The 21,850-nt window shown below is 40.2% G+C and overlaps 2 protein-coding genes across 2 annotated transcripts in view; one reads left to right on the top strand and one right to left on the bottom strand.

The window, feature by feature from the left end:
* GUCY2F (guanylate cyclase 2F, retinal) overlaps positions 1-21,850 on the bottom strand; it is a 208,437-nt gene that overhangs the window by 136,634 nt on the left and 49,953 nt on the right. The window contains exons 4-6 of the mRNA XM_006889911.1: positions 10,700-11,054; positions 9,134-9,218; positions 4,040-4,136 (exon numbers count right to left, since the gene is read on the bottom strand). Coding sequence (XP_006889973.1) covers positions 4,040-4,136; positions 9,134-9,218; positions 10,700-11,054 — 537 coding nt within the window. The remainder of the gene's footprint in view (positions 1-4,039; positions 4,137-9,133; positions 9,219-10,699; positions 11,055-21,850) is intronic.
* LOC102848140 (natural cytotoxicity triggering receptor 1-like) lies at positions 16,032-20,052 on the top strand. The gene is made up of 3 exons (XM_006889934.1): positions 16,032-16,055; positions 19,572-19,802; positions 19,855-20,052. The coding sequence occupies exons 1-3, from the start codon at positions 16,032-16,034 to the stop codon at positions 20,050-20,052; spliced, it is 453 nt and encodes a 150-aa protein (XP_006889996.1).

A 21,850-nucleotide genomic window follows, 5' to 3' on the forward strand; every position in this document is an offset into this window, starting at 1 on the left:
TAATAAAATTTAATAATAATAATAATAATAAAAAAGAATCTGTTGTCAAAACAGAGCAAGGGGACATAGTTCAAAAGCAGGAAAAGTGTACATCAGGGGTATATCCTTTCTTCATGCCTATTCAATCGGTACACTGAAAGCTGGACTCAATGAAGAAAAACATGACATCGGGAACAGAGGAAGACTCATCAACTACTTCCATTCTGCAGAAGATCCAACCTTGTTTGCAGAAAGTCAGGAGGACGTGAAACATTTACTGCAGATGATCAAAGACTATAGCCTTCAATATGGATTGCCTCTCAACATCAAGGCAACAAAAATCCTTACCAGTGGATAGAGAAGTTGTGGTATATTCACACAATGGAATACTACGCTGCATTGAAAAACAAGGAAATCATGCAATGTTATTCAAACTGGGTGACCTTGGAGGACATTATGCTGAGTGAAGTGTCTCAGTCACAAAAGGACAAATATTGCATGGTGCCACTGTTGTAAAACAGGACTGACCTCGGGGTTGTGGGGAGACTGAGAACGATGGGTTCAATAATGTATACTGCATTGAAACAGATGAGGGAGAAAACTGTTTAAAAGGGATATGTGATTAGGTATTTTTGTTATGACAGGAGTCCAGAACGAAGGCTGCATAGTCCATAGCGAAGGAGTGGACCTGGGGGGAGGGAGTGTAAAACAATGAAAGAATTTTTCTTCTACTCTTCCAAGAGGGTAGTGTACTTGGGGGGGAGGGTTGGAGGTAAGGAAACTGCAACAATGAATGAATGGAAATCCAAAGTCTCTGTAAATTTTCATTGAAATTAATAATAAATTAAAAAAATACACAGAGTCACTGTATCAGAAGGAATTGGCTGACACAGAAGAATTTCATGAAATAACATATGAGCAAGAGCCTATGGTGATGAAGGAGGAAGTTCAAATTGCTCTGAAGGAATTGGCAAAAAACACGGCTCCAGGAGTTCTTGGCATACCAATTAACATATTGCAACAAACAGACACTGCCCTGGATGTACTCACTACGTTGTGCCAAGAAATCTGGAGGACAGTCGGCTGGCCGACTGACTGGAAAAGATCAATATTCGTTCCCATTCCAAAGAAAGGTGAACCAACAGAGTGCGGAAATTATCAAACAATGTCATTAATATCACATGCAAGCAAGATTCTGCTGAAAATTATCCAAAGATGTTTGGAACAATATGTCAACAGAGAATTGCCAGATGTCCAGGCTGGATTTAGACGAGGTCATGGTACTAGGGATATTATAGCTAATGTTAGGTGGATCTTGGCAGAAAGCAAAGAATACCAGAAGAATGTCTATCTGTGCTTCATTGGCTATGCAAAGGCTTTTGACTGTTTGGATCACAACAAGCTGTGGCTGACTCTGAGAAGAATGGGAATCCCAGAACATTTGATTGTGCTAATGAGAAACCTATACTTGGACCAAGAGACAGTCGTCAGAACAGAGCAAGGAGACACTACATGGTTCAAAATCAAGAAGGGCATCCGTCAGGGATGTATTTTGTCTCTGTATGCGAACAGATCTTCCTAGATGCTGGGCTGTACGAGGAGGAATGTGGCATCAGGATTGGTGGAAGAGTCATCAACAACCTGCATTATGCAGATGACACAACCCTGCTTGCTGAAACTGAGGAGGACTGGAAGCGCTTGCTGCAGAAAGTCAAGGACTGCAGCCTCCTATATGGATTGAAGCTCAACATCAAGAAAACAAAGATTCTCACCACTGGGCCAATTGGCAGCATTAGTATGGACAGTGAAGTGATTGAGATAGTTAACACTTTTAGTTTACTTAGCTCCACAGTCAACACTCTTGGTACCAGCAGCCAGGAAATCAAGAGACGAATTGCATTGGGAAAGTCAGCTGTGAGGGAACTCTCAAGAGTACTGAAGAGCAATGACGTCAGGCTGGAGACTAAGGTGCACCTGATCTGAGCTATAGTCTTCGCAATTATGTGCTATGCATCAGAGAGTTGGACGGTGAATAAGGTTGATAGAAAGAGAACTGATGCCTTTGAGCTGTGGTGCTGGAGAAGAGTGTTGAATATACCATGGATTATAGGAGAACCAACAGGGTTGTCCTGGAGAAGGTGAAGCCAAAATGCTCCTTGGAGTCAAGGATTCTGAATCTTTGTCTGACATACTTCGGGCATGTTGCAAGGAGGGACTGGTCCTTGGAGAGGGACATCATGTTTGGGAGAGTGGAGGGGCGGTGAAGGAGAGGAAGACCTTCGTTGAGATGGATCGATTCTGTGACTGGAGTGGTGGGAATGAGTGCATTTGAGATGGCGAGGTTGGCACAGGATAGAATGATGTTTAGGGCTATGTACAAGAGTACATAGGGTCACTATGAGTTGCAAGCGACTCGATGGCACATAACAACAACAACAACAACAATTAAAAAATGCTCAAAGGACACTTAAAAAATAATGGGCATGGTTTAATGGTGAATGATTTTAGAATACATAATGAATGAGAAGGAGTCAATGAAACACAATGAGAATGAAGGATAATATGAAACACAATGTATACAAACGGTATGAAAATCAGTGTAAAACTAAAAAATAATTCTTCTGTAAAAAAAAAAAAAGAAACACCATGATAGATGCAGAAAAGATTGAAATTGTGTCTGATTCCATTTACTTCAACAACTTCATCTTACTTGGATCCACAGTCAACCTGTTTGATGCCAGCAGTCAGGAAATCAGGAGACGTATTGCACTGGGTAAGTCTGCTATCAGGGACCTCATCAAAATACTGAGGAACAGTGATGTCAGTTTGAAGACAAAGGGGTGCCTGATTCAGGGCCATGGTCTTTTCAGTCACTTGCTATGCATCTGAGAGCTGGACAATGAATAATGTTGACAAGCAAACTGGTACCTTTGAAATGTGGTGCTGGAGAAGTGTACTGAATAGTCTATGTACTGCCAAAAGAACAGACAGATACGTCTTAGGAAACGTGCAGCCAGAATGCATGCTGGAAACAAGGATGGCAAAGCTTCATCTCACATACCTTGGGTGTGTTGCTAGGCGACGTTATTCCAGCCCTTATATCCCTCTCTAGGTCTCTATTTCCTCGTGCTTGGAAATGTGAGGGGTGAGTAAAAGAGAGAAAGACCCTCAATGAGATGGATTGACAGAGTGACTGCAGCAATGGGTCAAGCATGTGAGAGAAGATGAGGATGGCACAGGATAAGACAAAGTTCAGATCTGTTCTTCATAGGGTCGCTACGAGTCATACTCAACTCGATGGCTCCTAACAACACCTAACAACAGCAACAGACTGTCAGAAAAACAATCAAATCTGTCATGGAAAAAGTAGTTAGAAAGCTCCTTAGAATAAGCAAGACACGTACTTTGGACATATTATCAACAGGAACCAGTTGTGGGAAAAGGGTATCATGCTTTGTAAAATGCAGTTCTTAGTAAAGGGATTTAAGGGAGGAATAAACCCTACAATACACAGGAAAGAAATACAATGTAAATTAAAGATTGTATAAAGCACAATGTACATGCATGAAATTCAAGGCATGTGAATGATAAAAATATTAATTTAAAAAAGAAAGGGAAATAGAGGATCAGTGACGAAGAAGACACTCAGTGAGATGAATGGACAAACTGACTCAATAATGGACTTAAGCATGGAAGAGATTGCAAGGTTGAATCAGGACCAGCCAAAAGGTTATACAGAGGGTCACTATGAGTCAGAACTGACTCTATGGCACCAAAGAAGTAGTCACATTAGAAACATGTAAGGAAGCAGGCATTTTAGTTTTAATAATATATTTTGTCTAGCTCAATATAACTAAACTGAAACCATTTCTATATGTGACTAACATTTTAAATCTATCAAATATTTCACATTTTCAATTAAATCTTTGTATTCCAGAGTATGTTTCAGTTTTATAGTACATCTCCGTTGAGACCCGCAAGCCAAGTGCTCAAGAGTCCCTTGTAGTTTGTGACTAGTTTGTCCATATTGGACAGTGAAGAAAGAAAAGTCATTCCTTACCTTACTACCAAAATGTGGATTGATAAACGTCACATCTTCTAAAGTCAGTAGAATTCTGTTGGGTCCTTTAATCAACTGGATTTTATTTATACGACGCCTGAAACAAACATAAAATCATAGTGTAACAGAGGATGGAATGTTTCACAAATCTCCTAACCCAAACAAACTCAAGTTGATCTCAACCTGTAAAACAGACTAGACTTGTCCCATAGTCTTTTCAAGGCTGTAAACTTTATGGAAGCAAAAACCTGTGTCTTTCTCTTGCGGAGTGACCGGTAGGTTTAAACTGTCAACTTTTCAGTTAGCAGCCAAGAGCTTAGGCACTGTGCAGGTGGGGCTCCTTTTTTGTGTATCCAGCACTGATTTTCTTTACAACAGAAGTTCAAAATATCCAGCATAATGGATCTTTACCATAGTATTCACAGCAGTAAAAGAAGGCCATAATTGAGTCTTACAAGTTTTAGAGTCAAATATAAAAGAGAAACATGGCAATGTGTTTGGAGAGGCATTGATAGGGACAGATGCGAATGCTACAGGGAGGTGGTACTTCAGGCTAATAAAATGGTGATTCCCTCACCGAGGGCACATTCAAAATTATACCTCTGAATTATTGAGAAGATCTCAACACCCTTTCTCGTATGCCATGGTGTTTATCCTAGCAATACAAAGGCCACGAATAATGAATTCTCATTTTATAGACAAAAAAATATTTTAAAAATCAAAACAAAATTAAGCAAACTGAAAGATACCTCCTAGCCTGAGGCAGAGCTGGGATTAGAGTCTCTAGTCCCTGGCTGTGGGCCCAGATTTCAGCCCACAACACCACTTGTCCTGCAAAGTTGCATCTATGCGTTGCCAAAGCAACAGGTTGACAAGTGGAAAAATTCAATCCCTTGGTTGCTTTGTCTGCATGATTCCAAACAAGTGGGCTAATGGGTTTTTTTTCCCTTTTACTGAATTGGTCTCTTGTTTGAGCATTACATAGACGTAGTTTAAACCTGATTCTTTCTAAACGTGTCCATTAATTTACAGGGGATAGAATTCTTTTCAGCCAATCAACTTAGTAGATACATCATGATTATAGTATCCATACACACAACCAGGTAGGTCGTCTCAATTGAGTTGACAGAAGCAACTTGAGAACCTGGACAGGACCTTGAGTTATTCTGCATAGGTATTTTGTTATATTTTGTCTTAAAGTATTTGAAACCTAGTCTGTTTCAAAATCCAGTGGGGATGTCTTGACAGTTTAAGTGTAACTTCACTTTTTCCACAACCCCATGATAGTCATCCTGTGGAATGTATTAAAACCGGAGTGAAGGAATTAGGAAAGCTTCCGTGGGGATCTGAAAAGACAGGGTAATGGTGGGCATAGATCAAATGGTGATTAATTTTATAAGACACACTGTATGGAAATGATTGTAAAAAACACTATAAATGAAAGGGGGAAGCAAAACAAAAAATAAATTAAAAAAAAACACAACAACTCAACAGAGTGGGGGAAATAACCACTGAATCAAAGTGCTTTGTCAAACTATTCTAATGATTGTAAAATTGTGCAACCATTCTGGAAGGCAGTTTGCTGCTTCCTTAAAAAGCTGAACATAGAAATTCCATATGACCCAGCTATTCCACTCCTTGGAATATACCCTGAGTATAGGAGAACTGAGGCACAAGCTGAAATTTGTACACCAATGTTCATAGCAGCATTATTCACCATCACAAGAACATGGAAACAACCCAAATGTCCAACCACACACTAATGGATTGAGAAATTATGGTACACACAATGGAATACTATGCACCATGCAGGAGCAACGACTTTGTAAATTATTCCCTAACTTGAGAGAGACTGGACAGCATCATGCTGAGTGAACTAACTCAGTCCCACAAAGATAAATATTTTATAAAACCATTATTGTAGAAAGAGTATAAGGATCCAGGAGGGGTGGCAGAGGCTGGAAGCAGAGGGATGTGGATTTGCAAGGGGGGAGAGGGGATTAATCATTGGGTTGTACAATTTGATGGGTGGGGAGGTGAGGGAAGTTGAAAGAATTTGTTCGAATTTGTATTCAAGGTTTTTAAAAGGAGAAAAAAATTTAAAAAATTAAAAAAATAAAAACAAGTTTACAACAGCACTGTAGCTTTAAGTACCAGCAACACAGTGATTCCACTGATTTGTAAACAAACAATTAATGTGTTTCTAATTGTCTGCCAAAGAATATATCCCTTATCACTGTGGGAGCTGCTGCCCTGCAGAGAAAATTAAAAGAGCTCTGTAGTGGATTTTTGGGTGGAAGACATGAATCTTTTGGCAAAGCAAAAGCATCATTCTCTAACTTATCTGCTTTGCATGTGTATTAAATTGTCTTAAAGCAGCCACACCAGTAAAAATAAGCATACTACAGAATACACTCTAGCACTGAACTCACAATCTGGAGACCTGGGGTGCAATGCAGGCTCTCTCATGAAATAGCCATGTGACCTTATATAAGTGGTTTAATCCCTTCATGCTTCAGTGTCGTTGTCTAACTAGCAGGATAACAGTCTTTGCATTATTCACCTTATAGAGTGGTTTTGAAAATCAAGTGAGATAATGTATATGACAGTGCTCTGAAAAGCAAGAAGCATTATGAAAGTCTAAAGGCTTATTATTATCATTATCCTCATTAGTATTACAAAGCATAGGAGGGCTTTATAACACAATCTGGTTCAGAGGAGTTGGGGCAAAGGACGCATTCAAAGAGTCCTTTATTTTGGGGTGGTTAGTTTCTTTGCACATCTCTCTTTCTGAAAAAAAATTTAAACAATTAAAACACACAGAAAAGGAGGAAACAGCGAGTCACACTCCAGCAAAGTAATCACCATCTATTAGAGAACTCATCAGCCTTTCAGCTTTTCTGATTGCAGCCATGGTGAGCAAAGAAAAGGGGGAAGGTAGCAACAAAGGTAGCATCTTTTGTGCTTTGTTAGCTGAAGAACTGAGAACCATGTAGCTCTAGGAAATTATGTCTAACTCTCCCACCTCTGAGTTTTCTGTGACCTCCTGAATTATCAATGTTTTCAAATTCCTTTCCCGCTCCAATCATTTTCTTCTCTGATCATGTTCTTCTCCAATCATTTTCCCCCTGCAGTCTTCTTTGCCCTTCAGGGCACACACTCCAAATATATCCTCCTCCCTCATTTTTTTTTCTTCCCTTCCTATACATTCAGTAGGAAAGAATCAGTGACACCAGTCAGTTGGGGTATTGACATGCCATATAAAAACAACAGTGACTCCATTTGCCAGCTTTTCATGGGATGTTTTGGCACGGAGTAGGCAAAGTTTTTTAATCCCCAAATCTCTCTGAAGGGAAAAGAATTTTTTTTATTGGATGGCATTTCTTTTTACTAAGAATCTAAAATGTTAATTAAATACTCTGTTCTCTGGCAGCAGCTAAGTTAAAGGCATTACATTTCTGTTCTCAGTAGTGATGTGTCAACGTCACTGAAATTAAAAGGTAAGTTCCTTGAACTTACATCTTTACCCAGTGTGTATTAAAAGTTCACAAGCTATATGACTTTGTCAAGTTTCTACTACCAAGGATATTTAATAATACTGGTATTTCACAACAATGTCAACATATTAAAGCACCAAAGGTTAACACCTGTCATAATTGAAATCCAGGATTTTACAAACTCATTTCAACAACAACACCACCACCACATTACGATATTACAAGTATAAGAGTTATCATTTCACAAATGAGAAAATTTTGGCCAAGAGAGATCCAGTGACTTGTCCCAGGTTGCACAGCTGTATCCTTTAGAAAGTTTTTCTTGAAACTTGTCAAAAAGTTCCTACATCATTCCCTATTATTCCATGCCATATTGTCTTAGGACCACTCTTATAAACATATAGCAACTATGTCCCTTGCATAATGAAAGGGGTAAAGTGGGAGGGTTGTAATAGATTTCCTTTTTCATTTTCCCTAACTCATATTTTTTTTTTCTTTCTTATTGTGTACATTGAGTTGGATCCAACTGACAGAGGAGAAAATTCCCCCCCCCCTTCTCCAGTGGAGCTTCTGGTGGATTCTAATCATGTGCTTTCGGGATTGCAATGCAGCTTTGTGCCACTAGGCCACCAGCACTCCCTACTCAACTCATCTTTTTATACAGAAGGTTCAACTCTTAAAAAGCAAATATGATCCAAAAAGGAAGTGTTGTGTTAAGCCATCGTTATTCATTTCCCCAGATCCTGAAATAATTCATCATATTAATTGAGCATTATTAGAGGACCTGAGGAAGTAAGATAAAGAAAGGATGACAATGATGATGATGACTAAATAGGATAGCTTTTGCCCAAGGACAGTGAAAATATGGAATGTAATACTTGAGGAAAAGGCAAGAGTGTTCAAAATGAGGATTCTAGACTCTCAACAATCAGCATGAGATCATTATCTAAACTGGGAAGGGATTGAGATTCGCCATTTATTGAACACCTACTCTAAATTAGGTGCTGTTCTCTGTACTTTACTTACTTTAGTTCCTTTAACCCTCACCATAGTCTTGTGTGTTAGTACCGTTATTCTTAGAAATAAGAGTCTAGTCAAAGTCTGCCTAATCCTTGGAGCTCACTAAGAGCTCAAGTCCATGTTATTTGGGGAAGAAGACTCTGCCAGTGGGAAAAGGAGCACCAATAGGGAGTAGACAGGCACAATGTGTGAATGAATTTATGGAACACAATGTGAGCAAAAGAAAGTGTGAAACACAATGTATACAATTTTTTATGCAAGCCAATATAAAATAATTTTTTAAAAAAAACAAACAAAAAATAAACCACTAATACTTCTGTTTCACCATTGTGGTTAAAGCCAGATCTACTCATGGGCAATAACCCTGACAACAGAACCAAGGAAGTTATTCTTGGCATCATGAAAACACTTCACTCTAAATGCAGCAATAGGGATGGTAAATGACTATGGGAGAGGGGGGAAGTCAGTAGGTCATATAATGAGGCAATTGTACTGAAACATGGCTTCCTGGAAACCAATATTAACAAGACTATTAGGGGTTAGTATTTTTATATACAAAAAGAACAAAAAAATGTACCTGATAAAGTAGGCAAATCCATTAATAGACAGCAGGGCTACAAGCAAAGCAAGGCAAACCATCACAGCAAAGACAGGGTCGATGCCTGCAGAGAGGAAGAGAAAGAATGGCATTATCACAAAGAGGCAGTAAATAAAAGGCACCACAAAGTGACTCCTCGTGCTTTCTGGTGACTCTAAAATCAAGCCTCATCTACCTACCTTAATTCCATTATTTTTTTTCTCTCTCTAGCACAGTCTGTCTTGTTGACTTTATGGACACAGAAAGCAATTTCCCTGTTCTGAAGCAAAAAACCACTCACCACTCTGACAACAACAAATCACCATGAATTAAGCCTGACCTGGGTATTTCTTTGGAAGAAAAAGTTCACGAATGGAAAACTTTGAATACCTTAATCTAAGCCGGATGGCAATGGGAGTTCTTGAGGGGGAAAAAATTGTTGTCACCTGTAAAGCTGTTTTGTTAAGCATCATCAAGTTGACTACAACTCATAGCAATCATACGAACAGCAGATATGAAACCTGTACTCTCTCTCTCCTGTGCTATCCTCATCACTCGTAAAGAGTAAGTCTTTTGTTGCCTTCAAAAAATATAAGCCATTCTTCATTTACCCAAGCCCCTAGATCTCATGAGACTGGAATGAAAAACAGCCCTTGTCTTTCAAGGTGAGTCTGGTTTTGATAATTAGTGAGGGTTTTGGTGGTGTTGTTTCTTTAAAAAAATATAATTAGTGTGTCCGAGACAATAAGTTTGGCACAGGATAGAGCAGGTTTTAGGGCTGTTGTACATAGAGTCACTATGAGTCGCAGGATACTCGACGGCACATAACAACAACAACAGCATGTAAACTGGCCTTTTGAGAAATTGAAATATTTTGAAAGATTACTAAGATTTCAGAGGGAAATAAATATACGATGGTGTGAGGTAAGTGGTAGTTGAGTCTTTCATGCTAAAGCAAAAGAGACCTCAAAGCCTATTTCAAATAGATAAATCTGGTTTTGGAAGGATGTGCTGTGTGATTTCATAGGAATAATAAGGGTCTTCCCAACGTTTCTTTCTGGCTCTCAAAGATTTGAGGTTTGCTCTCTTCCATCAGCCAGAGATGTTACATCAGTCACTCTAACCACAATTATTTACTGGAAATCTGCTGTGTTGGGAGGCTGGAAAGGAAGAAGGGGCATAAGAATTATTAGCTATGGCTCCTGCCTTCAAGAAGAAGTCTATTTGGGGGGAAACAATCAATACACAAGAAACAACAGAAAAGCAATTCTGTCCTAAGCTATGTGGTAGGCTTTTAATTCAACAGGAGTTCAGAGAAAAAGTGGGGTGGGTTGTTGGGATGTGATTGGCAGGATGTAGGTACATCAAGGGGAGAGCAGGTAGAGGGAAACAATTACAGGTTCCAGCTTATAAAAGACCAAAGAAAAGGCTAAAGCCTCCTTCTTATTAGAGTAATGTCTTTGGAAAAGAATGGACTGGCTCTATAAAGGAGTCATTTGAATAGTAAAATATGCCTTTCCCCAAAGAGGTTCCCTTGTAAGCCAAGTGACATTTTTCAGTCCTTACCTCCTCGGCAGATCTTCCCTTCTGCAAACCAGCATTTTGCATCTGCTCGAGGCGGTCTGCCACCAGGGAAGTGAATGGGGGTCCCTCCAAACCGCAGCAACTCTGTTTCCACGTCCACAGTGTACGTGCTGTGGAGTTCCCATTCTTTCCAGTTGGTGTCCAGAATCACATATTCAGAAATTCCATTTCCATTTGAATCTGTCCTTATCAACTGGTTGAATCCATAGAACTGCATGTTTCTGGAATGCTGAACCAGGCTGGCAGCACTAGTCGGTCCATTTTCTTTCATAGCATTATTCATGGCTTGTGCAATAAAGTAAATTGAATTGTAGATGGTTCCAAACAACGGTGAGACCTATTTTTAAAAATTACAATTATCTTGAGTCCTAGTTGCCCTAGGGCAATTTCAGACTGTATTCTGAGCCCATGTTCATTATTACAGGCTGCACGTCTGAGTGGAACAGAGCTATGAAGACCCAGAGGGAGAAAATTTTTGCTTCTGAGGACTTGCTTGGTTTCTCCCCTGAATCCCTCTGGTTTTTTCCCCCAGGCCTTCACATCTTTATATATATATCAAATATGACAATTATATGAGCAAACCAACGTGTTCCTATGCTCCTAAAATGAAGAAAGTGATCTAGAGTTCCAAATGGCACTGGGGAAAAAAAGCCAACCCAAATAAGTATAGACTAGACAAGAACCTCAGAGAAATTCACCAAGCTAATTACTGGTGTATAGCGCGTGGTAAAATAGTTTTGCTGGTGGGTACATGGCAAGATTGTAAATAATATTTCATCACAGGCCCTATCTGTGCACTGTTTTCTTTTAGAATGGACACACTCCTAGACAAATGCTTTCACAAAAAGTGGACACTTAATTTTAAACACATACCTGTGCCCAGATGCAGGCACATACACAAGTAAAAAATATGCACTATATAGAGAATGTAGCTGTTAATCAAAAAGCTCCATACCAGTTGGTGTGCAGAGTGACAGAAATTTGTGAGAAGGCTTTTTAAAGGAACATGACTGCTACAGCAGACATAACGACCATACCTGTTAAATAAATATGGCAAAAAGCAAGAGTATTTGTAAATGATTCCTCATACACTGCTTTTTAACTCTGAATTTATTTTGGGGCAATTCTTGTCTCTTTCTTTTCAAGAAGGCAAGGAGGAAAAGTAAATCTTCCACGATCACCACCCCTGCACCCTCCATGATTTCATCGTTTTGTATGGCATTTCATTTCTAGGATGAAACTAAAGAAAGCTCTGGTCAAGCCATTTTACTGAGCATCAGAGAAAATGGATATTTTCTATGCTGGTTTCACAGGATCTAGAAAGCTCTTACCCTTTAATAAATTTCATCCAAATAAAAGGACTTAAAATTGAGTGAATTTTTTTTGTTGTTGGAAATAAAAAGTCAAGACATACACAGGCCAAAAAAAAAGTCAAGACACAGGAAGGAATAAAGACTCCCAAGACAATCATGCTTTGTTAACGCAGAGAAGAGGATTTTAAACCTAGCCTATCCATTAGAATGACCAGAAGGGTGTCAAAAATATCAATGTCCACTGTGATTTTCATCTTTCCCCCCCCCCCAACTTCTTCACCTTTTGTGGAGTTTATTGTTCAAAATGGCTTTCCTATCCATTAATTTCACTTTGCCATGTAGGTGGGCAGGAATATGCAAATAGGGTGTGTTAGCCTATACACAAGGGGATTGGCTTGTCTCACCATTAAATTGAGCAGATCCAGCAACAAAAGGAGGAACCTCACTACCAGTAAAGAGCAAGTAAAATGCAACTCGTCCTTCAGGACGTCCTGCTGCACTGTGGGGAACCAGAGACCTGACATGAGATGGGACCACAAAGCCAATTCCCATGAGGTTGGACATGTACCCCAGGCTCCCATATCACTTTCTACTCATCACAACACCAATCTCAAATTTTCATTCAACTGTTTCTGGTGCCCTAACTCTGACGGTGTAGTCTGTAGAGAGTTGCAATGTCAACCCCAAACACGGATGTGCAATCTCCTCTTGTGCGACTCACAGCCTGGAAAACCAAATGGAAGATCAGCTCTGAGTCAGTTCTGACCCAACATCAATGAATGAATAAGGTATGTATTTGGATATTAAACTCCAAATTGCCGTCAAGTGGGGATTGATTTACCCCTCCGGCGGAACCTCTCCAGTAGGTTTTTTGAGGCTGCAAATTGCATGGGAGAAGATTGTACATATTTTTCCCCTACTGAGCCACTGGTGGATTCAAACCATCAGAGATGCCACCTTTAGGTTCACTAAGCAGCTCTCTACCCACTGGGCCACCAGGCAACAAACCCAAAACTGAGCTCCCAATCTTCATCCTAAATCCTCTTGTTCCTTCTAGAGTCTTCCTCCATTTTTGTTTATAACTTCATTTGTACCTCGGGCCAAAAACCTTTACCCCAGATAACAGAAGTAACTACTGGCAGAGCTTTCTAGCAAGCAACATTTAGGTCTCCTGAGGTTTTTAGTTCAGTGATATCCCTCCACCATTCTGCTATAACATGCTCTCCACAACAATAAGCATCATAAATAAATGGCATGTTCTGCCACCAAGGCACCCACACTTAGGTGCTTAGCACTCACTGAGGTCCCGTTAAAGGTTCTCACTCTCTCACTTCACATTTTCAGACACTCCACGGTTGTCTTTAGGATTATACCAAGAGTCTTCCTGTTTTCTGAGGCTTTACAAGGTTCTGACAGCAAGGGAAGGGTGGAAGGTGGAGTACAAAAATCAATACTAGTAAAACAAATGCATTTTTAAAAAACCACAGGGCAGTAAGCTGCTGAAAGCAGAGAGTGTGATAGCATTCTGTTTGGAAAGCAGCCATAGAGCCTTCCGGGAAAGAGACTGCATCTCTATCTACAGCCAAAAGCAAAGATTGGAACTCTTAGGGGGGAAAAACACACCCACCTTTAAACTGACCTATTTGGCTGGGTTTTTTCTTCCTTTGTGTTCTTGGACTGACCTCAACTCCCCAAGATACCTAAAGGAGTCTTACTTGAGTCTCCACGCACGCACATGTGTACGTGTACCTATAGCTTACGTACTATCTTTTTTAAAAAAACATCAAAAATGTTTTCATTCTTTTTCACTGTTGCACATTTTCTTCCCTTCTTCCCTCCCCTTCTCCTAGCCCTCCCCACAGCGCACCCCTTGTTCCAGACTGTTGTCATACATATGATACCTAGTCATATATTCCTTTCAAAGAGTTCTTACCCTCATCTGGTTGAATGCAGTTCTTATTATTGGGGGGGGGAAACCAATGAACTCTTAAACATTGCACACAACATTAGGGGGAAGCATAGAGGACATTATGCAGAGTGAAATATCTCAATCACAAAAGGACAAATACTGTATCGCATCACTGTTATAAAATAAGACAGATATTGGGGGAGTTGCGAAGAGAATGGGAAAAGAATTATGTACCATCTTATCAGAAGTGACACACTGCTGCTCCCTCATGAGGGTTTTCAGAGGCACAAGAGGAGATTGGCCATCTTTCTCCCTCAGAGATGACGGTGGATTCAAACCACATGCCTCTGGGATGGCAGTGTAACACCTTCCTACAGCAATACTCAGTTGCAAAAGAGTGTCTGCTGTAATTGTTCATCCTCGCTGTAAGGGCTTGAATTTGTGTGCTAGTGGGTTTTGTCTTCCTGTGTCATCCTCTTGTGCAAGAAGTATGCCCTCCATACATTGAAGGCACTCTCTTTAAACATCAGCCAACTACTATTTTAGGTACAGCTGCTACAAATAATGAGAAAGAAAAGAAGTTCATAGTGGAATAAGGGAAGAAGGGATATTCACCAAACCCTTCTATATAATTTTCTGACTACATCACCAGAGAAGCAAGAAAGGATAGAGACTCCCATCAGACAAACGATTATGTTGACAACACAGCCAAGAACATGAAACCACTGACAGACAACTCACTAGTCTTTCCTACACCTGAATGAATAAGTGGTAATTGAGTGTTAGTGGCATTTATCTGTAGGGTTTTAGGCTGTGAGTCAAAAGGTTGTGCACCTCTGGTGATTCTATACCACCAATAACTCAGAGAGACAAAGATGGGTAGATCTCTTCCATTAAGATTTGCAGCATGGGAAACCCAACGGAGGAACACAGTCAGAGTCTATTTGAAGGTAGTGAATTTCTGAGTGATACTTGAATTTTATTCTTGATTGCGCTCCAATAACCTTATCTAGGACTCTTGGAGCTTATATCTGAGAGGACTAAATATGGGTCAGTAGCAGTGATATTAGAATTTGTCCAATTTGGTAATTCGTGGTGTTGTTGATTGTCATCACTTCAGATTTAATCTGCTTGTGAAGGCTCAGCAGTAGCTTCCTAAGAAATCTCTTCTCAGAAATGTGCATCAAAATATGCCTGTTTTGATGAGAAAAGTTTTTTAAGAGCACAGAGATAACATTTTTAGAAGATGCCATTCATCAATTTTATCCTCTTCAGATTGTGCATTTCTAACAGCATTTGGCAGTCTCTTTATACCATAGAGTAGGCATTTTAAGCTTGATCCCAGCTTGTCTCTCATGAAATTTACCATTTGGGGCTTTACTCCCAGGTCTCTGATCCACCGTGAATTGATTTTTGTATATGGTGTGAGGTGTGGATCATGTTTCAGCTTTTTGCAGGTAGCAGTCCAGTTGTTGAAAGAAGAGGTTTTCATTTCCCCAAAGAACAGGTTTTACTTCCTTGGTATATATCCATTTACTATGGATAGATAGGTCCTCTTCTGGGTTCTCCATTCTGTTCTATTGATCGGGAAGAAATATTTGGCAATACCATCTCAGGCAAGGGTCTCCAGAAGAAAAAGACACAATTACACAATTACAAAATGGGCAAAAGACATGAAAATATTTTCACAGGAGAAGACATTCTGATGGCAAATAGACACATGAAGAAATGCACAAAATCACTAGCAACAAGAGAGATGCAAATCAATACCACAATGAAATAACATCTCATCCCAGTAACAGTGACAAAGTTTAGCAGGGCAGCAAGTGATAAATGGTGGAGAGAATATGGAGAGATAGGAACTCTCTTACCCTTTGGATGAGATTGTAAAATGGTACAACCACTCTGGAAGACTGTTAGGCATTTCCTTAAAAAGGTGAACATTTAAACTTCACAAGACCCAGCTAGTCCACTATGAGAAATATACCCCAAGGAAATTAGAACTGAGACACCAACCGAGATCTGTACATCAATGTTCATAGCAGTGCTATTCATCTTTGCAAGATCATGGAAACAGCCCAAATGTCCAACTATGACTAAATGGATGATTGAGAAAGTGTGGTACATTCACACAATGGAATACTATGCAGCACTCAGGAGCAGCAATTTTGAAAAATACTACATAACTTGGGAGAGACTGGAGACCATTATGCTGAGTGGTCTCATGAGGATAAATACTGAACAAGACTGTTATTGTTAAAACAAAAGGATAAATGGTAAAACATATATGTGGATGCAAGGGGTGAAGGGATGGGAGCAGAGGGATGAGGATGGGCAGGGGTGAAACCGCAGAGTTTCACAGTTCACTGGATGGATGGAGGGGGTAAAGGAAATGGGACAGATCCAGTGGGGACCTGAAAAGATTGGGTAGTGATGGGTAATGTCCAATGGTGATTGATTTTACAAAACAATGCATGGGAATGATTGTATGAAACACAATGTGAATGAAGAATAGTGTGAAGCACAATGTATATGAACTTTGTGAGCAAACTTATATTTTTTTAAAAGTGAACTAAAGATGGGGTAGTGAGGAAAATGTGCAAGAATGAATGAATGAAAAATGCAATGTAAACATTCATTTAAATAACAAAAAAATTTAAAAACCCAACAAACTTTCCTGGTTTGAAAACCAAATAAGCAATCACAGCTGAACGAAATCCCAGGTGCACGTAGAGATCAAGAAACCAGAGTAATTGAACTGTTATTAAAGGTAGTACCTCCCATAGTGTAAAATCTCAACCCCTGGAGTTAGCCAAGAGATGGATAATAGAACAGTCTCTCTGATGTGAAGTTCATGAACACAATAGCTTTCTTTTTTTTTTTCTACACAGAGCATAAAGATAGTTGTAGCCACTCTGAGCTGCAGGAAACCTTTTTGGACAGCCTGTCTCGTATGACCCCATCATGGAATGCTTTGACCACCCAGCATCCCCTTGCCAGACATCCATATTTAGGTGATGGAAAACAATAGGTGTAAGAAATTTAGAATCCTTGGGACTGCCAAAAAATTCAGAGGTTCTTCTTTCTTTAACCAAATAAGGCCATATTTGGAAGAAAATATCCAAAATACGTGTTCCAGCAGTGTGCATTTGCAGCCAATAGATTTCCACTGGTAATACACATGAAATATATGACCATCAGCTGTTCTGCAGGATTCACTGCCTTTGAATGACCTGCTGGAGGGTCAGCTATGACTCGGTTCCAAATCAAGAGGAAACAACAAAGAAAGGGAAGAATGTAAGCACCAAAACCATATTCTAGAAGTTGATACTATGCCGAAGAATAACAATACAAAATGATAGTCCTCCCAATCACCCTGAGTCCATATTAGAAAGTTTGTCACTAGTGTTCCACTCACCAATCTCTCCATTCCAATTCCTTGTCCTCTTTTCAAGGGTTCTTATAAAATTATGTCTTCTCACCAGCAAAGGAGAGCAATCTAATGAAGTCTTTGAATTTAAAATCACTTTGCTTGAACAAAGGAATAGGCATGCTGTTGTTTTGTGCCTTCGAGTTACCTGCAACTCATAGCGACACTATTATGTACCCTAGCTCTGAAACCTGCCCTATCCTGAGCTGTTCTCATCATCTCTGAGAGACTTAATCTCATTTCTCCAGTCACTGAGTCAATTAATCTCATCCAGGGTCTTCCTCTCCTGCGTTGTCCCTCCACCCTCCCAAGCATGGGGTCCTTCTCCATGGACTGGTCCCTCCTGATCAGGTGCCCAAAGTATGTGAGAGGAAGCCTCAAAAATCCTTGCCTCCAGGGAGCAGCCTGGTTTCACCCCGTCCAGGACAGACCTATTTGTTCTCCTGGCAGTCCATGGTATGTTCAATGCTCGTCTCCAGCACCACAACTCAAAGGCATCATTTCTTCTTCTATCATCCATAGTTATCGTCCAGCTCTCAGATGCATAGCAAGTAATTGCGAAGACCATGGCCTACATCAGGCGCACCTTAGTCTCCAGACTGACATCGGGCATGATTTAATGTGGGGATCAGAAAACACAAAGCCTGGTTAATATGTAAGTTGTATTATCAGATTCTTGTTTAAACTGGAATTCCTGTTTTGCAACTTGCCAGCTGTGTGACCTCAAGCAAATTGCTTTATGACTCAGTTTTATCATCGATATAATGAAGATATTAATGCCTAATCTATAATCATGATCTGAAGATTCAATGAGATAATTTGTAAAAGCTACTAGACACAAAGGAATTACTAAATACATAAGAGCTATTTTTGTTAGTAATTAATAAGAGGAAGAAAACACTCTAGTAGCATCATCCTGGAAATTTAGGCAGTCCAGTTCCCATCTTATATTTGTGAACATTAAGTACGTAAGTCTCATTTTGAGATGTTAAGAGTAATACTAACACAATTAAAAGCTCATCCTAGGATGATAGAAGACAGATCAATGCCTTTGAGTTGTGGTGTTGGAGAAGAGTGCTGATCGTATCATGAACTGCCAGGAGAACAAACAGTTCTGTCTTGGAGGGGGTGAAACCAAGTTTCTCCTAGGAGGCTAGGATTTTTGAAGCTCCATCTCACTTACTTTGGGCTCATGGCCAAGAAAGACCAGTCCATGGAAAAGGACATCATGCTTGGAAGGGTGGAGGGACAGCACAGGAGAGGAAAATTCCACTATTGGAAATATACCCTAAAGAAACCAGAACCACCATCTAAATAGATATATGCACACTCATGTTTATTGTTGCATTATTTACAATAGCAAAAAGATGGAAGCAAACCACATGCCCATCAACAAATGAATGGATAGAAAAATTATGGCATACTCATACAATGGAATACTACACAGTACTGAAAAACAATGAACTAAGAAAACATACCCAACATGGGTGACCCTGCAGGACATAATGCTGAGTGAAATGTCTCAATCACAAGAAGACAAACACTACATAGCATCACTGTTATAAAGCAGGTCTGATATGGGAGGTTTAGAGGAGAATAGGATAAGAGTGGATAAATAATGAACATTGCATTGTAAAAAACTATTTAAGAGAGGGGAGCTCTGGTGGCCTAGTGGCAAGAAGCTGCAACTACAATCCCAGAGGTGCACGGTTCGAATCCACCAGATGCTCTGCTGGGGAAGGAGGGGCAATCTCCTCCTGTACTAGTCAGATCTGATCTGACAGTACACGCACACAAAAATAATAAAATTTTTTTTAAAAAGTAAAAAAAACCAAAAACAAACAAAAAAAACCTATTTAAGAGGAATATATGATTAGGCATGATAGGTACAACAACAGCCCAGAATAAGGGGTACATTCCAAAAAGTACTGGGGACTGGGGAGGTAATTGTGCAACAATGAATGTTTTTTTAAAAAAGTGAATGGGGGAAGGGGACGGGAGAGAGAGAGTAAAATGTGTAACAATTAATGAAAAAAATAAAACTTTTCTGTAAACTTGTTAACATAACAATTAAAATTGAAAGTTTTATTTTTAAAAGAAGAGTATATTGTCAGAGAACTGCCAGACATTCATTCTGGATTTAGAAGAGGACATGGCACCAGAGATATCAGTACAAGTCAGATGGATCTTGGATGAAAACAGAGAAAGCAAGAACATCTATTCCAGTGTCATCTGGAGAAGGCAACAAGCACCTTCTTTCTGCTCAAGGAGGCAAGATCCAACCATCCTCAGAAAAGATACAGGAAACATGGGGCAGATTTCCCGCTGGGCCCCCTGACGCCAGCCCACAGTGGGACCTACAGGTTCTCTGGCTCCTACAATGACTTTGTGTGGTCTTTCCCTAGTGAGCCTGTGAGGCTTCTGAACACGGGATTCCCTGGAAACAGAGATCCTTCACCCACTGAGCCCACCTCTTCTGATGAAGAATACCCTTGGGATCTCGACCCATCAACTAACTACAGAGACAGGACTCCAAAATGAGTTCACCTCCTGGGATCATTGTGCCCAGAATCTCTTTCAGATTGGAGTGACTGTCGTCATCATGGCAGCCATAGTAGGACTGCTGGCAGGAAGAGGCTTCAAGAGGAAGTTATCAAAGCCCCAAGTCAGGGACCCAGGATAAGGGTCAGAACACAAAGACCCTTCAACAAATGACCAAGAGCTATGGTGGCCGCGGTTAGGAGGTTACAAGTAAAAATGCAGGATCCCAGGAAGACGGAGACAAGTGGAGATGTCCATGAACACACGGTCTACAGATGCCGATGGAAACAAGAATGTTCCTCCACCACCAACACAGAAAGAAGGCATTCTCCCAGAGCCGATGGCCTGCATTTGGATTCCTAACCTCTGGAGCTTTAAGACAATAAATTTCTGTTTGCTAAAAAAAAAAAAAGAAGAAGAACATCAATTTGTGTTTTATTGACTATGCAAACGTATTTGACCAGGCAAAGGCATATGTGTGTATCATAATACATTATGGATAACATTGAGAAGAATGAGAATCCCAGAACACTTAATTGAGCTCATGTGCAACCTATATTTGGACTAGTAAGCAGTCATCTGAACAGAGCAAGGGAACACTGTGTAGTTTGTTCTAAAATCAAGAAAGATGTGCGGCAGGACTGTATCCTTTTCCTTATATATTCAATTTGTATGCCAAGCAAATAATTTAAGACATGTGGCATCAGGATTGGGGACTCATCAAGAGCCTGCATTATAAGGGAGCTCTGGTGACCTAGTGGCAAGAAGCTGCACTGCAATCCCAGAGGTTGTTGTTGTTGTTGTTAAGTGCCGTTGAGTCGTAGGCAACTCACAGCGACCCTATGAAAGTCCTCAACGCTTGTGTGACTTTCATCCTTTCTCCAGGTTCATAGCGTCTCCAGAAGCAAGCTATTACGAAAGTGGATGCCACTCCTGCTTCCAAGCCTGTTTTAATCGGGGAGCTCCACCAAACACTGTCCACCGTGGGTAACCATTATCGCATTTGACACATCAGTGTCACAGTGTTCAGCTTCAGAGCAACCACAAGTTACCTCTAAGAAGAATGTTTGAACAAAACCAATGAAAAACAGGCCTGAGGTCCGCGGGTTAGAAGTCACCAACCTTCGGATGAGTAGCATCACTTTCTCTCCACTAGGCCAGCTGAACTCTCTCTATGTTGGTGTTATTGTTTTTAAGTGCTGTCGCATCTTAGGCAACTCATAGGGACCCTATGAACAAAAGTCCTCTATACTTGCGTGACTTTCATTCTTTCTCCAGGTTCATAGGGTTTCCAGAGGCAAGATATTATGGAAGTGGATGCCACTCCTGCTTCCAAGCTTATAATGGAGCTCTGGTGGCCTAGTATCAAGAAGCTGCACTGCAATCCCAGAGGTACACGGTTCAAATCCACCAGATGCTCTGCTGGAGAAGGAGGGGCAATCTCCTCCTGTACAAGTAAGATCTGATTTATGGTACACACATACAAAAACAATAAAATTTTTAAAAAGAACCTGCGTTATATAGATGACAAAACTTTGCTTGCAGAGAGTGAAGAGGACTTGAAATGTTTGCTGCAGAAGATCAAGACTACAGCTTCTATATGGATTATATCTCAACAACAAGAAGACAAAAATCCTCACCATTGGGCCAATAGGTCACATCATGATAGATAGAGAAAAGATAGAAGTCACCAACAGTTTCGTCTTCTTTGGATCCATAATCAACATTCTTGATACCAGTAGTCAAGAAATCAAAAGACCCCATCAACAAACGAATGGCTAGAGAAGCTGTGGTATATTCGCACAATGGAATACTATGCTGCATTGAAGAACAAGGAACTCATCCAATATTATTCAAAATGGTTGACTCTGGAGAACATTATGCTGAGTGAAATATCCCAGTCACAAAAGGACAAATATTGCATGATGCCACTGTTGTAG

The sequence above is a fragment of the Elephantulus edwardii genome, unplaced genomic scaffold (assembly GCF_000299155.1).
Source record: "Elephantulus edwardii isolate Elephantulus edwardi_28Jun2011 unplaced genomic scaffold, EleEdw1.0 scaffold00083, whole genome shotgun sequence".
NCBI lineage: Eukaryota > Metazoa > Chordata > Mammalia > Macroscelidea > Macroscelididae > Elephantulus > Elephantulus edwardii.